At 36.5% G+C, this 16,790-nt stretch overlaps 1 protein-coding gene and 2 long non-coding RNA genes across 3 annotated transcripts in view; 1 reads left to right on the forward strand and 2 right to left on the reverse strand.

Annotated features, from left to right (window-relative positions):
* The first annotated feature begins 685 nt into the window (after positions 1-685).
* On the forward strand, positions 686-5,669 carry LOC135083355 (uncharacterized). Its single transcript, XR_010259585.1, has 2 exons — positions 686-957; positions 1,560-5,669. It is a non-coding gene; the product is annotated as an uncharacterized LOC135083355 (long non-coding RNA).
* Positions 5,670-12,349: 6,680 nt separating this feature from the next.
* Positions 12,350-13,828, reverse strand: LOC135083318 (uncharacterized). The gene is made up of 2 exons (XR_010259574.1): positions 13,751-13,828; positions 12,350-13,412 (listed from the first exon to the last, which is right to left on the reverse strand). It is a non-coding gene; the product is annotated as an uncharacterized LOC135083318 (long non-coding RNA).
* Positions 13,829-13,866: 38 nt separating this feature from the next.
* LOC135083220 (anoctamin-8-like) overlaps positions 13,867-16,790 on the reverse strand; it is a 55,097-nt gene continuing 52,173 nt past the window's right edge. Inside the window, exons 30-31 of the mRNA XM_063977957.1 lie at positions 14,756-14,870; positions 13,867-14,030 (exon numbers count right to left, since the gene is read on the reverse strand). Of these exons, the coding sequence (XP_063834027.1) occupies positions 13,867-14,030; positions 14,756-14,870 (279 nt within the window). The remainder of the gene's footprint in view (positions 14,031-14,755; positions 14,871-16,790) is intronic.

The raw sequence follows: 16,790 nt of genomic DNA on the forward strand, positions 1-16,790 counted from the left end.
AAAGAATAAGTATTGTGCTTTAGATGAGCCCTATAAAATAATCAAAACAATTAAAAAGGTTTGAATAAAATTGTTCTTCCGCCGTCATTTATAAAAAAGGTAATGGCAAAATTATAGAACTTCCTTAGGCAGATGCCTCTACTCTGTCTATTTGAAAAAGTCTGGCACTAGGGGTTTCCCGGGGGCCCGATACAAAACCAAAAACATATTTATTTTCCTTTTTAAATAAATTAATTCTTACAAATCGTCAAATTTCATTATTTTTTTCACCCTACCAGCGTTTCAATACAAAAACTTGTCTGGTGTATGAATACACGGATCAGTGTGTGTCATAATGTTATGAGTAAGTACGGTTCCTTGGGATCGGTATGAGTGCACCACATACAGGGACCATGGTTTTAACTCTTAAGAGTACATCGCAGGATATGTATTAAAAACAATGCTACTTTATACTTCTTCTACTGCTACTTTATTCTAATTAATTATTTGTTACTTGTGCTGTTAATTACAATTCTCAATCCGTAAATCATTTCTTCTTTCTACCGTGTTCGTACTACTGTCCTCGTAAAATCATCGTAACCGATTGTTGTAATCGGATTACATGAACATCACTCGACCATGTATGTCCATTTGGACATATCGGAATGGCACGCTTTGACTATCAACTTGCTGTATCTACTCTAATCCATATCTGTGGTGACAATATTTAATTGTCAATTTTGTCGTCAAGGTAGTTTTTTTTGTGTACTTCTTTTGGAGTGAGTTTGGTCCTTGGTCGAGTAATCGAGTTAGAAATTCAAATTCCAAGTCCAACTAAATAGGAAATCTTACCACAAAATAACCATGAACTGAAATTGAAGATTTTTCATAGGAGACGAGGTCAATGCATAACCTTAGTACGACACATAATACCGGCAAAAAACTGCAGCCACCATCGTATTTATAAATAAAATTCAGGTATGGTAACTAATTTTAAATCTTTATGATATGATAATGATTTATGTACATTACTAGAAAACTAGTCTAGATTCTTATTTTATTTTAAATGTAGGTAGGTTCCTTCTCAGACCATCTCAGGACAATGGTGCATCAATACAAAACATTGTGACATCTTGAGCAGTATTTTGCCACTTTCTCTAAATGTGTAGTTTGATGATAAGACGGTGGTAAAGGAACTTGTAAAGTAGATAAATGTATTAGAGCTAATTAAATTAAAATAATTGACAATAACAGTTTGCTAGAATATCCGCCCCTTTAAATGATTCATCTTACATTTTCTATGACAATGATGTCATACTGATTGTTTTGGCTATAAGATTTAATTTAAAGTGTGTAAAATTAGAATAAAAGTAGTGAAATATATTTAAAACTACCCATTACTCATTTTCTGCATACTATGTGTTTATCTCTTTTAGTTAAGACCTTGCTTTATTAATCATTTCGTAGATTTAGATTAGACAAACTCAGTACGATAAAAAAACTCATTAATCTTCCAATTCTGTACAATTTTAAATACCAGTTAATACTTTGTTTCTTGAAATTCTACATTTATCTTACAGGTGCAACCATCTATATGCTGGTGACGTATTCATCATGGTGAAACTCTCAGGAAATAACTTGCCGAAGCGCCAGCATGAACTAAACATTCAAGTCAACGAAACTGTTTCCAAAAATGTCCCATTCAAGGAGATTGAAGCCGAAACAGAAACTTCAGATGCTGACAGACTATTCAAAATTGATGTTGCTGCTAAGTATAAAAACACTGAATTTATAATTGAAACATTGAAATCGGGTGACTCTCTTTACATATCCAGAGTGCTCAAAAAATGTCGTTGGCTCTATGATGATGAATTCGCTACTATTATGAACACTGATTATTTGCACTACAACATATTCCCATTTATGTCATTAAAAATGAAAAAGCATTTATTAACAGCATTATACATGAACATGAGAAATGAGAACCGTGCAGCTGATTTCTACCGTTATTGCAAAAAAATTAAATTGGATGCACTTGGATATAAATTCCTAAAATTCACGTCTGAATCATTCAAATTGGAGTTAATGCAAGAAAATGTTTCTGAGATTGAACGAAACGACACTGAGTACTGGAAAATGTTCATTGGTAACTCTTTTACACTCTTTGAAGAGTACTTACGGAGTTCATGTTGGAATAAAAATGATGCTTTTGAGAAGTTCAGTTATTTGTACTCGGTATCTGATGTTCAGTACTTAGACTTGCTGGAAAAACATGTTGACGAATCAAAAAAGGGATTTAGATTAAGCTTAAAAATAACTAAGCACATTGCTATAAAACACAAAAACCGAATAATGGCTAAACCAGACTTGTATGTGAATATACTCAACGTTGGGAAATTACTTAGGCATAGTTCATTGAATGAAGTTGAGTTTTTTGCTATCTTTCTGTTGCCAGCAAAAGTGTCTGAATTTTGGACTAATCGTCATCAAATTAAGTTCAAGCCGATAATCAATGTTGTTCCTGAGAACGAAAGATATGCTTTTGCCAAGAAGATATTTACAGATAAATATCACAATGAAGAGTTTGAGATGTGTAAAGAATTTTACGTTAAAAAGTATTATAGCCTTATGACGTTAGAAGAAAAGGAAGCTTGGGCTATGCGTCACATTGCCAGCGGAAATGAAATTCTTGGTAGTGGTAGAAACTTTATTTGGTACAAATTCGTTAACTTTACTAAAGCATTTGATGAAATTAAAAAGTTAATCCACACTGCAACTGATAAGACTAAACGATCTGATCTTCTCAAAGTTTTAGTACAGTCTGCAACAAATAACGTCGAAGTGGAAAAAGTGTTACAATATTATTATGAAAGGCATGTTAATGAAAATAAAACCAACAAAACAATGTTTTTACTGAGCGTTACGAATCATCACAATGTATTTAAGTTTGAAGATAGTAGCTGGACAGCATTCATTAAAATTTGTAACAGCATGAAGGCTTTCGATGCAGATGGTGGTAATCCTGATTTCAAAATTGTTGCCATGTTATATAATATAATCAATGACAAAGAAATGCCTGATGTATTAGTACATTTTATGGAATTATCCATGCCTATTTACTCCATTAAAAAACACGTCGAAAATATAGACAAAGAAACTAAACTAAAAGTGTATGATTACATTTATAATTTTTATTTGAACAGAATTATTAAATTTCAACCAGGCAGTAAAGATGATAAATTAGTAACCTGCATGCATTTTCTGTTGGAACTTATGGCTTTGTTTGAAAAAACTAGAGCTGACATTCCTGACAATATAATGGAATTTACGAAACAGGATAAAGATAGTTATAAGTATCAGCAAATACTCCAGAGGTCAGATAAAGAATTAACAGAAAGTGATTTAATAAGGTGTCTCAAAGAAGATTCAAAACTAGCGATTGATAAGTTACCGGAAATAAAGCAAGCAATTAATGAATCCTGGACCTATAAAACGAACAATTTATTAAAAAAGTTGAAAGTATACTTTTCCGAAGATGTTGGTCAAACATTCCTCAAATTTTATACTGATTTGCTCTCTGAAAGCGTCGAGAAGAATCAGCGTAGGGGAATACATTCTGCCGTGTACGGAATATTCCAACTAAGTGATGAGAAACATAAAATTCGTTTCATGGAAGAAAACGCACCAGAAAATGCGAAAATCGATCATGAGCATATAGATGCGGGTTTATTAAAAAAGCAGGAAGCAATTTGTCGCTATGTCAGCTACTCACGGCCGCTAGTGCCTCTTGCTAACATCTTGAAGTACATAAAGGGCGACTATGTCCACTACTGCTTGCCAATGTTTAACCGGCTATTCATGAATCTACCCAATCCTACATGCTTGAAATTCGTCGAATCTCTAATAAATTCTCCTGTTTCGACCCAAAAACACGGCTTAAGGTTAGCTTTTAAATGCTTTAGTGCTGAAAATTTGAAGAAACTTCTTTTGAATGCTTGGAAAAGTACTAAAAATGTATCTATTAGAAGTGTCATATACAAGAATATATTTGAGAAGACTGCAAATGATCCTGAAAAAGAGTTGTACGATATCTTAAAGTTTTTGACGTTAGATCTTAACGATACCGATGACGACGATTTGTTTTCACTCTATAGAACTTATAAACTATCTGCTGAGTTCGTGGGTGAATTTTACGATGCCCTTTGGACAGCAGTTAAGGTATTTATAGATACCGAACAGAATGTAACACGTAAAACGAACATAATAAAACAAATCGATGATAAAATATATTACATGAAAAAAGATACTGTGAAGGGTATCGTTATGGAGTACCTGAATTCTATGTTTAACCAATGTGAAGCAAATACTGCAAATGTTCAAAAGTTTCAGTACTTGTATCTTGCTAAATGGGAACTGCTTGCGCATTACATTGAATATTTTACGAAAGATGAAACTGATTTATCTGAAAGTATTGAAATGACCAAACTGATTGCAACTGAAATATTGAAACGTTGGAATGACGTTGCTTGCGATATTTACGTGTACAGACGGATGCTCAAAGAATTTGTGTATAATTTGGATACGCCCAGATTTGTACCGATACCAAACACTTGTGCTCTCCTTTCGGATACCACGTCATTTGTAAATGCTTTGCCTGTGTTCGAAGCGATTTTAACGACTTTGGAAACCAGTTTGCCATTACACGAACTATATTGTTTTCAATGGAAGTTGCGAATCATTATAACAACACGGCGAGTGATCAAAGAAGTTCAAGTGAACCCTGACACAAATGGAGTGGAGATGGTTGAAAAAGCTTCTGGAGAATTCGGGAGACAAATTGGTAATTTAGTAAAAGAAGCCGTAAACAATGCGAAATATTTCGCGCACTTTGTAAGCCATTTGGCTGTTTATATTAACAGTAATGCCCGAAATATTCAAATGCATCTACGTTTAAATGGCGTCGAGGTGACAGACCATGATATTTTGGTGTTGACTGCCCGCGGATTGTTAGAATTGAATACAAATGAAACTAGTCTCTTGGCCTTGGAAATACTCCCTGTAGACCCGAAATGCAATTTGGGTTTTTATCAATCTGTGTACAAAACTCTTAAAGAAAAACCTGAGCTTGAAATCCAATGTTGTATGTCTTCAAAGTTTAGCGATGATTGTAAGAGAAGGCGATATGAATAAGTCACTTTTTCCATACAGTATTATATTTTTATATGTATATTTATTTACAGTATAAGTAATTTTATTTTAAAAGTGTATGAATACACTTTTGCGGTGCCTTCAAAAATCTACATCTAATCGTTAATTGTTGAATTATGTAGTTGATAAGTATAGTAAACAAACGATGATATTTTGTAGCTTGATAACTTTTTTTACACATAGTTGCACAAAATTGTTAACTTTACTAATATTTTGTCGTTGTTTTATATTGTACTAGAATAGCCTTCTGTATAAGATTCTGAGACAGTTCAACCTTTTTGTGAGATTTGTATAATATTGCATATTTTAAATGTGCCAGTTTCTATTGCAGAGAGTGGATGCATACAGATTAATATTAAGTATAGTTGATATTTAGAACTTTATTTTTGTAATGTTTTTTATACTCTACTACACAATACGCAACAGTCTGTAAAGTCTGTGTACCTACTTGTTTTAAAAATATATTCTTTATTTTAAATTAACCTGTTTTTTATATGCGACCAAAAATAGTTAAGAAACATCATAAGTATTTTTTCACTTCCTGATAATTAATTAAGGCTGCACAAAAAACAAAAAAGTTAAAAGATACATTCTTCAAAATAAAACAATTTAAAAATATGCGAACTTAATTTATTATCTACTCAAAATGCAACGTTCATCAATACCTCGTATAAAAAATAAGTACGTAACAACAAATATTCGATCTGCTACGACAATGCTAGAACGAAGCGTCCATACAAATTTTTATCACACAACATTTGTTTTTAGTTCAACAGCCAAGAATCAAAGGGTCGAGAAGGTAGGTAAGTAGCTCCAAAATTGTATTATCATGTCTACATAGATGGCAGAAGGCCTGTTTAAAACAGTATGCAAAAATCCTGGCTGATCCGAATGGGATGATTCTGTTCTTAAATATAACTTTATTTACTCTAAAAAAAATCTCATACTCAAAGATGTTACAACTGATCGGTCATTTACTATTTCGAGTTTGGTTTCATAACAGCATCCCTTTTGGATTAGGTATTTGTATGGTGTATTTTACATACTGTACTTGTAATAAGAAGGGATAAAGTGCACGCATCAACTGGTTATTCTATTCCACAACACCGAAAGAGTTTCGGACGCTTTGCCAGCTTTTTTCTTAGACTGAATTTAGTTATTAAATTTTTCAAAGCAGCTTTAGGGTATATTTAGTACTATCTATGGATATCCAGTTCAACACATGCCCGTTTTCCTTTCTCTTAGTGTAAAAACCTTGGCTAAAGAATAGATAATTTACAGAAGATAACATCACGATATAGCAACTAATATTTTAATACTAAGACAGTTACATAATATTTTATACAACAAACCGATTTTAATTATTGCTCTCGAATTATTAAGCTGGGTATCCTATCGTATAACTATAGTTAAACAACAACACCGGTTTTGGTATAAGTATCATGGCCATATTATTATCATATCGAATTAAAAAAACTCAGATCAATCACATATGAAGAAGATGCTGAGTTTCATGAAAGATTTTGTTAAATCGGTTTTATTGGTAGTTACAGTCAACGATAAATAGTTCATGACACCCAAAGTAGCCAAAAAGTAGATAAACCATAGATCAAAATTGAGATTAAAAGTTAAGAACAATATGTGCATACAAAGATCTTATGTGACTGTTTAGAAAAAGGGGGGATAAGACTGTATCGGGAATCTGGCCACTAAGCGTTGGATTCAAACTAAAACTAGCTTAAAGACTAATAACATTACAGTTCTCTCAGGATCAGAATACTTGTTTTGTATTTAACCAGAAAATTTAAGGTTGTAATAACAAAATTATCATAAAATAAAAAATATACTGTTTTGTTCCTCACAACTGAAAAATTAACATCCTTTTGTCATGTTATGAATAACAATGTTAAAATATTCAGGTCTTTTGTATAGCTATACAAGTTGGCTAATTCATAGTGTTTATTATACCTACTAAAAGACACATAAATGGCAAATATACAATAAAACTAAGTCATAATATGCTTATCCACAAACTATTGAGTTCCCTCAAATAACTATTAATACGACTAATAATAATATAACTAAATCTAAGAAATAACTTACAAATATTAAATACACACTAAAAGTAAAAAAAATAGTTCGTTATTCACAAATTCAAATACTGATAATTTAATTCAATTTTCTGTTCGTTCCCTTTTTCGTTTACTTAAAATAATAGGTATAAATAAATATTGAGCTTGATTTTGATACATACGTACGAATATTTAATGACGTTTTACTTGTAATCGTGTTATAGGTCGCGCAGCGCGAGTTGAGACGATTAACCAAGCAAAGATTTGTATCTGTATACGCTAGTCGCGCTAGTCTTGCGTAGTCTAACTGACAAGTGCTTTCTGTCTCGCTTGCACACATTTAACAAGAGCGAGGGAGCTAGTGCTACTCGATATTTGAACTTGAATGTGTTGCGTGTTCTGTATACAAATATTACATTAGTATAAGTGCCGTTTTCGATTCAACTTTTGCTACGCGACCTATAAACAGGCCACGCTAAAAAAAGTTTTGATTTTAATATTTTCTAGTTTGAATTATATCAGAATCAAACTCAATAATAATTAAGAAAATGCGCCTTATTGCTTCACTGATTTACCAATTGGAGCTCTCAATACCATTTTATGCAACAATTTAAGACTATGTATAGTAATTGACTGAATTTGTATAGTACAGATTCGATTGAGCAATATAAACAGAATTCAGAAAATATAGCATTTTTAAGAAATTATTAAAGCGATGGCAACGTTTAAAAAGGACGTACATATTTTAAGTATAGGAGCTGCCTCTTTGCGAATAGGTTTGCGCCAATATTTTACTACACTATTTTTTAATTATATAACAATTTCGAATGTCGATATTCTAGAAATGAGAACGCATTGTTTCACTTTAAAAATTCCCGTAATATACATTGAGGAGTGTCTTTTCAAAAGGGGATACCTACATTCTATCTTATTTTTCACAAAATGGGAAAAACTTATATGGGAAATATTTACAGACCTACCGAAAAGAATTATTTCTGTTATGAAACTATTTCATTACAGTGTTCTAACTACACTTTTTGCCAAAAAATATGACTTGTTAATTTAAAGTTACAGAGTTCAGAAAAATCATAATATCCTCTTTTGACACGGATCTTTTATAATATCCCCCTTTGTTCTGTACTTACTGTAAATATCCCCTTTAGTTGAGCCTACTATTTTGTAAATATCCTCTTTTGTATTGTACATCTCAAGATTTTAAATGATAATAAAACCACAGAATTATCACTTCACGGGATTTATTGCAACAATATCTAATTTTATAGTAAAAAATGCAACATAATAGTTTAAAATATTATAAACCACAGAATAATAATAAGTACTACGTACAGAAGTTTTACTTCGCGAAGGTATTTAAAAAAAAATATGCTCAATGTCATTAACAATATGGTGTAATTTAGCTGGTCTCAAGAGTCAAGCACCATTTTGTTGACAAACGTCAGTGATCGGCACTGCGCCGAAGCTATAGGGCTGACTTCGGTAAAATGATGTGACGTGAGGTGCCAAACTGTGGAAAATGGCGGAGGAAATACATGATTTAGCATGAATTATCATGAATAATATTAACTACTTATTTACCTCTCAGTGTCTTGAGGCAACTTAACCCTTCATTTGGCAGTGATGCTTTTAAGCAACAACCACTTTGAATATTTCTACAGCACCAAATAATAAGTTTTGTGCAAATCATTCCATTTTGTTACGAAGCTTAGTTCAGCAAAACACTAGTAAATCGGTCGTCGACTGAGTTTTGAGTGATTTCAAATTCATATTTCTGTCAGACGCCAAGATGACGCGCAATGAGAATAACAAAGACGGAAGTTTTATGATTTTATACTATTTTATCATCTCTAATTGTTTTTGTTTTGTCTAAATTTTATTCATAATAAATCAAACTAATCATATAAAGCAATATTTGGCGTAGAAACTGTGTTTTCTAATATATGACATGCTTCCGAACCTCTAAAGAACCTCTATTGCCTAGAAGCATCAGTGCCAAACATCTAACAAAATAGGTTTATCTTTTTGTTAATACAAAAGAGTGTCAATACCCAATAAATCAATCATGTATTACATGAATAATGTTATAGAGATGGTATACAATTACTTTTGATGCAATTATGGACCCTGTCGGGCACAGCATTTTAGGAGAGAGGAAGAATTTGCTGTCTGACTCTGTGTTGTCTGTCTTCAAGCTTACACCGCTGAACTGATTTAAATGATAAACACATTTTTCTTGCGTTGAAGTCAACAACTATAGCAGATAACGGTAACATACCAGTTTCAGAAGCTAAAGAGAAAATAAAAAGCCAACCTTGGCTCGGCATATTGATCGTGAAGTATGATGACATGCGTCATCTATCAAATGTTGAAGAAAAAGGTCGTTGTCGACTTTGCGAAAATGGTCAAAAAATAGTTTAATGCATAAAATGTGAAATACGATTGATTTTTTTAATGATTTTCATATAAAAAAATTAATTTTATAATATATCTCAATGTTTTATTTAAGTACCCCTATTTGGCAATGTGGTAAATAAGCAACAATCGTTTTTCGCGAAAATACCAACCAAATATTTTTTTTATTATTTTTCTTAACTTTATTTGATAGTAACAATTAGGTCTAAATAGATTTTATTGGAAAAATCAAACAATTTGTGTCTTGCCAAATGAAGGGTTAAAAATGTACATTCTGTGTTTTTATTATTATTTAGGCAGATAAATACTGCACAGTATTTAGTACCATTTTATTTATTTTCTTCCGTCATACACAAGAATACGCGTGCGTAAGTCAAAGTTCGCTCGTATGTGAGGCCTTGTCGAATAGTATCCTGTAGGTGGGCCATCGTGCGTGTTTTGTTTTCGATGTAAACTCGCGGAGATGAACAGGCCTGATAAAACATAGATTATTCTTTTTTTTAATAATAATAATGACCAAAATTAAAGACGCTACTAAACAGAATTATATTTTTTTAATTATTAGACATTCAAATCCTGATTTGTCCAATATCAGGTGTCAGACAATCACACAACATAGATTCCGTTTTACGTTAATTTTGCGTTCCGTTCTACAGAGTAAAATGTCTAAAAATAAATCCTAAAGCATAAAGTTAAAGGAAATAAAACACTATGTAAAAGTAAATATCCCGTTTTGAAACGGCTAATTGGTATAGTGTAAATATTTGTATTGTAAATATCCTCTCTTGTTATGAAATGAAAAATAACTATTATTTTTTTAATTTTGTAAGTGTAAATATCCTGTTCTGAAATGAACACTCATATTTGAAGCTGCTTTACTTGGGAGAATATCCCGTTTTGATTAAGATTCAAGTGACGAAAGTGAGTATTCAGCACTAAGAACAAGACTGCATACTCAGTTTAATAAATAATAAAAATGTAAATATCCCCTTTTGAATAGACACTCCTCACATATTTGTGGGATTTTTAACGTCTTCACTTCTAAAATTTCGTAACATCATGATAATCATTAGGCTACATGACACCATTTTATAAATCAATGGAAGACACTAATTTGTGGCTATGAAATCGAATTTATTTTGGGTGTACCTATGTATGGATTCCATATAAAAAGTATTTTTTATATATTTAACACCATTATTTCTGGTCATACAAGGTTATTTCTACAGTGTATGCGACATTGTCTATTGTATTGTATTCTATTCTATTCATACACACCTGAAAACATGTAAACTCAACGGACTACTTTTCTGACGATATAAAAATAAAGCCAAACATTTTTAATTTACGGGTCACGTGATATTAGAAAAAGATTCGAGGCGGCGTTATAGAAAATACAGGCTGTCCCAAAAAACCAGGGCAACCCGAACCTCTGGGCTTCGGCTTGACACTTCTTTTTGGGACACCCTGTATATTTTGCGATATCGTTAATCACATCTTATTACCCGACTGCGCCAGAAAGAGGGTTATGTTTTTAGTTATTTTAATTTCCTTTTATAAGTTCTGATTGAATGTTTCTAAAAGAACACCTTTGTCATGTAACCTAACGAACCTTAGCCTATAAGATGAGGGAAAGTGAAAATCTAGCCGTGTTAAGAAAGATAGTGGTACAGAGATGGGTCGTTACCGGGAACATTTTTACAGTCGCGAAATTTCCTGGGAATGTTACCATTGACTGGGAATATTCAGACTAAAGGTTCGGCCAAACCGACGCGATCACACGCGATCAGACGGCGTGCAGCGATGGCGACCAGACTTACGCCCGTATTCACAAACATTACTATGAGGTCTCATCGCAGTGCGCGTAGACGCACAGGGTGACACACGAACCAATCGCAGAGCTCTATTCAACGCTGTGCGTTCGATTTGCTGCTTCACTTAAGCAGGAATCGTTTGTGAATACGAGTGTTAAATGCATTGATCGCCATCGCTGCACGCCGGCTGATCGCGTTGGTTTGACTGAACCTTTAGCATTTTTTCCGTCACCTCAATAACTTTGTAGTTCATTGAGTAAGCTGAAAATATGCTCTTTTATTTTACTTTTGATTTGTTGTTTTTTAATAACTTTAAAAACAATAACTGTGGACAGTGACGTAAAATGTAGAAAATACTCAACTCACTCTGCGAAATAAGTTTGAATATTTGAGGCATAGCAGTGTTTGCCCGTATTTATAATGTTCCCGGGATCAGCACATCTCTAGTGGTAAGATATTAGTTAACTACCTACTAGTTTATTTACAGTCTGGCCAGATGGCGCTAGTCAAACGCTAGCCCAAACTGGCCAAACAAATGCAAATCAATACGAAGTGAAATTATTGTCGGATGATTGCTTCAATGACAAGCTTGAAATAACAACGATTTTGATGATAAACGAAAAACTTCAACATTCAAAAAACACGTCGAAATCGTAAAAAATATTCAAAAGCCACATCATAACCGAATTATGACATACTTCTCATTCTTTATCACATAGAACTGTCAAATATTTGTTATTATCATAACGATAGCTGACAAAAAATAACACAAAAAACCATTGGTAGGACTAACACTGTAAAAATTGTTAATCCCAAATTTCAACAGTAGAACTTCTTAACTTTTCCTTCATTTCTTAAAAACTTCTTCGTAACTAGAAAAAAGCTATTACCTAAGTTAAACAAATATAGATAAACTCTTTGGTACATTACGTTTAGCTACAAATACAACCAACAGCGACAATAAAAAATGTTTAGTACATTTTACAATCTACTCTATCTAAGATTAGTTCATGCCTTAAATAGACGTCAGTTCTATTTTCTTTATGGATTTTGTTTGTATTTCAGTTTTACCAGTATAGTAATTGCCTTCAGTGGTGTAGTAATTGCCACATGCCACTTTTTATACTGGGGTTGCCAGAATTAAATAAGACATACATTTTAGCGAACACGTATACGATCCTGTTGACAAGAATCAGCCACAGAATTCAAAGAATTTTATACAGGAGTCCCAAAAAGTAGTGTCAAGCCGAAGCCTAGAGGTGATCGTCACTAGGGCTATCCAAATCACCCCCATGTATGTTCCGCGATTTTTGATAGTTTTCGAGTTATGATTGTTTTAAATTTCTGTGCTTAGACACTTTTTTGGACGCTGTGGCGCGAATAGTCAAGTTGCATGCCTGATTTTTAAATTATTATTAGATGAAAACTAGGCCTAACTGATTCAGAAGTATTTAAATCCATAACACGAATGTAAACTAAAATCCTGTATGTTGTTTAAAAAAACATAACTCGAAAACTATCAAAAGTCGCGGTGATATGGGTAGCCCTAGAGATGCTCCGCTCTGGGCTTCGGCTTGACACTACTTTTTGGGACACCCTGTATAATAGAACATCGGTTTTTTTTAATATGGCTGCATTATACATACGCAGTCTGTGGTAGAAGACAGATACAAAACTTTATTTGGAACGTGGTTTGACGTTTTCCTGGTTTATTAATATTCTTTGAACAGGTAAGTAAATTATTTTCTTCGATTAACAGAACATACTAGGTAATTTTAATACATACATAGTTTGTGGTAGAGATACATATAAAAGTTTACGTGGGGCGTGGCTTGACGTCTTCCACTTGTATGAGTTGCTCGATGGGAATGAGGGACAGCTCGCCGCCTAGCATCGGAGCGGGCGGGGCCTGTGAATACAATAACAAAATGTATTTTGTTGTATTTTGAGCTTTATTTACAAAGATATCGTTGGTTTTCGAATTCATGATAAGTGAATAAGGTTGCAAGCTTTGTTCGTTTCAGCCGAAAGACGTCCACTGCTGGACAAAGGCCTCCCCCAAGGTTTTCCACAAAGACCGATCCTGCGCCGCTCGCAACCAGGCACCGCCCGCGACCTTCACCAGATCGTCGGTCCACTTAGTGGGAGTCCACAAAATTATGACGATAATATACTCGTCAGAGTCCTATAAAGGTTAAGTGTGTTTCGACTTTATAACAAGTCAATAAGGTTCATATCACACTGTACCTGCTTGTCAGGCGTAGCGGGCGTGCGAGCGGGCCTTTCAGCTGCTGCATGTGCTTCACGCGCCTTACGCAGTCCAAGCGAGAACTCGGCCTATGAACGATCGACCTTCTGACGAGTCAAATAAGGTTCATATCATATTGTACCTGCTTGTCAGGCGTGGCGGGCGTGCGAGCGGGCCTTTCAGCTGCTGCATGTGCTTCACGCGCTTTACGCAGTCCGAGAGAGAACACTGCCACTGAACGCACGCGCTTTACTAGCGCTGCTTTGGCGCGCGACCGACCTGGAAAAGAATAATCAGATGTGTTTTACAAAGAATATTAGTAATTATTATGTAATGAACAAATCGAATTAAGAAAAAAATGCTTGTTAGCAAAGAGTTCACAACAATAGTCCATTTGCTGGCGGGGATCGAGTTCGATTTTTTATGACAGAAGAGAGTGGCCCGATTCACAGTTACCTTTGACAATATAGCCCCACAGTGTCGACCAATCGAACTGCAGATTAGAGGGTTGCCTATTTGATTCATCATAATCATCATTACAGCCCCAGAACGTCCCCTGATTGGCCTGCCCCAATGATTTCCACATCGCTCGGTTGGTTACATCCAACGCCTTCCTGCTATTTTCGATTTTTATCGACGGCTAAATTCTTGCTGTGAACGGACGAAATCTTACCTGGTTGCTCCTTTTCTTTATTTGATTTGGGGCTTTTGTCCACACGGATATGTCAGCCCCATTGTCTGGTTGCTCCTATCTATAGTCTGGTCCGTGAGCACGTAGAATTTTGTCCAATGACCCCTAGCTACCCAACCTTATCGCTCGCGCGTAATTATGTTGCTATCGCGCTCGCACACTCACTGCGGGTGCCAGTCGCACAGTCGCGACAACAATATAATTACGCGCGAGCGATAAGGATGGGTAGCTAGGGGTCATTGGACAAAATTCTACGTGCTCACGGACCGGGCAGAAAATATTTTTCCATAAGTGTTACCAAAACAAAACTCACTTCCTTTATCCTTGGGCTTGTCGTCCTCACTCGAAGTAGCGCTGATGTCGATTGTGGAAGGTACCGCGTTCAAGTCCGGCTCAGAACCACCCGCGCTCACGCTGCCTGACAGCTCCTGAAATTGACATTTGCTATGTTATGTAAAGAAAGACAAACATTACTACTATTTTAGTGGCTAACTAAATCGTAATTTTATTGAAGACACAGATTTTCAGGAATTAGTGGAATAGATCCCATATTATTTTTAATTATATTCTATATGAATTTTTTTCCTAAACCTGGTTGTTCGCCAAAAAGGTGGACTTGTTTTTGTTCCGGAATTTCTGCAGTCAAGTCTGACAACGTTTTTTCTTTTCCATCGGGAAATGCTTTGTGCTCATTCAAAGCCAGTGGGACACTCTCTTTCTGGGAATAGGACATAAGACGACACTGTATAATGTTTGATTTGCTGTTGTCTATACAAATACTACGATTCTTGAACCTTGCGACATTCGCGCTCCGGCGCGATGCCGTCTCGAGATTCGTTCGTTTCAGCCAAATGACGTCCACTGCTGGACAAAGGCCTCTCCCAAGGATTTCCACAACGATCGGTTCTGCGCCGCCCGCATCAAGGCACTTCACACCTTAAATCACGTCTCGAAGTACTTTACAACAAATCTGCTCTGTCTCAGATTGCTCTTCGGCTCTCTGGCTTCAAGGGTCTTAGCAATCCCCTCCTCCTATTGTTTTTTCAGAAGTTTTCTCTTCTCAAGCCTGGCAAGCCTATACGTACCTGTGCAGCGGCTCGTCCCGGAGGCCTCTCACACCAAGTAGGGATAGCGGAGCACCCGGTACCACCTCATATAGTAACATCAACCCCTCACCCCTATAGTAACATCAACCCCTCACCTGCAGCGTGGGGTTAACCAGCGGGCGGTCTCACACCAAGCAGGGATAGCGGAGCACCCGGTACCACCTCCTATAGTAACATCAACCCCTCACCCCTATAGTAACATCAACCCCTCACCTGCAGCGTGGGGTTAACCAGCGGGCGGTCTCACACCAAGCAGGGATTGCGGAGCACCCGGTACCACCTCCTATAGTAACATCAACCCCTCACCTGCAGCGTGGGGTTAACCAGCGGGCGGTCTCTCTCCTCTCGCCTCTTACACCAAGTAGGGATAGCGGAGCACCCGGTACCACCTCCTGTAGTAACATCAACCCCTCACCCCTATAGTAACATCAACCCCTCACCTGCAGCGTGGGGTTAACCAGCGGGCGGTCTCACACCAAGCAGGGATTGCGGAGCACCCGGTACCACCTCCTATAGTAACATCAACCCCTCACCTGCAGCGTGGGGTTAACCACCGGGCGGTCTCACACCAAGCAGGGATAGCGGAGCACCCGGTACCACCTCCTATAGTAACATCAATCCCTCACCCCTGTAGTAACATCAACCCCTCACCTGCAGCGTGGGGTTAACCAGCGGGCGGTCTCTCTCCTCTCGCCTCTTACACCAAGTAGGGATAGCGGAGCACCCGGTACCACCTCCTGTAGTAACATCAACCCCTCACCCCTATAGTAACATCAACCCCTCACCTGCAGCGTGGGGTTAACCAACGGGCGGTGCGGAGGCCTCTCACACCAAGCAGGGATAGCGGAGCACCCGGTACCACCTCCTATAGTAACATCAACCCCTCACCTGCAGCGTGGGGTTAACCACCGGGCGGTCTCACACCAAGCAGGGATAGCGGAGCACCCGGTACCACCTCCTATAGTAACATCAATCCCTCACCCCTGTAGTAACATCAACCCCTCACCTGCAGCGTGGGGTTAACCAGCGGGCGGTCTCACACCAAGCAGGGATAGCGGAGCACCCGGTACCACCTCCTATAGTAACATCAACCCCTCACCCCTGTAGTAACATCAACCCCTCACCTGCAGCGTGGGGTTAACCAGCGGGCGGTCTCACACCAAGCAGGGATAGCGGAGCACCCGGTACCACCTCCTATAGTAACATCAATCCCTCACCCCTGTAGTAACATCAACCCCTCAC

This window comes from Ostrinia nubilalis, chromosome 23, assembly GCF_963855985.1.
Source record: "Ostrinia nubilalis chromosome 23, ilOstNubi1.1, whole genome shotgun sequence".
Taxonomy (NCBI): Eukaryota; Metazoa; Arthropoda; class Insecta; order Lepidoptera; family Crambidae; genus Ostrinia; species Ostrinia nubilalis.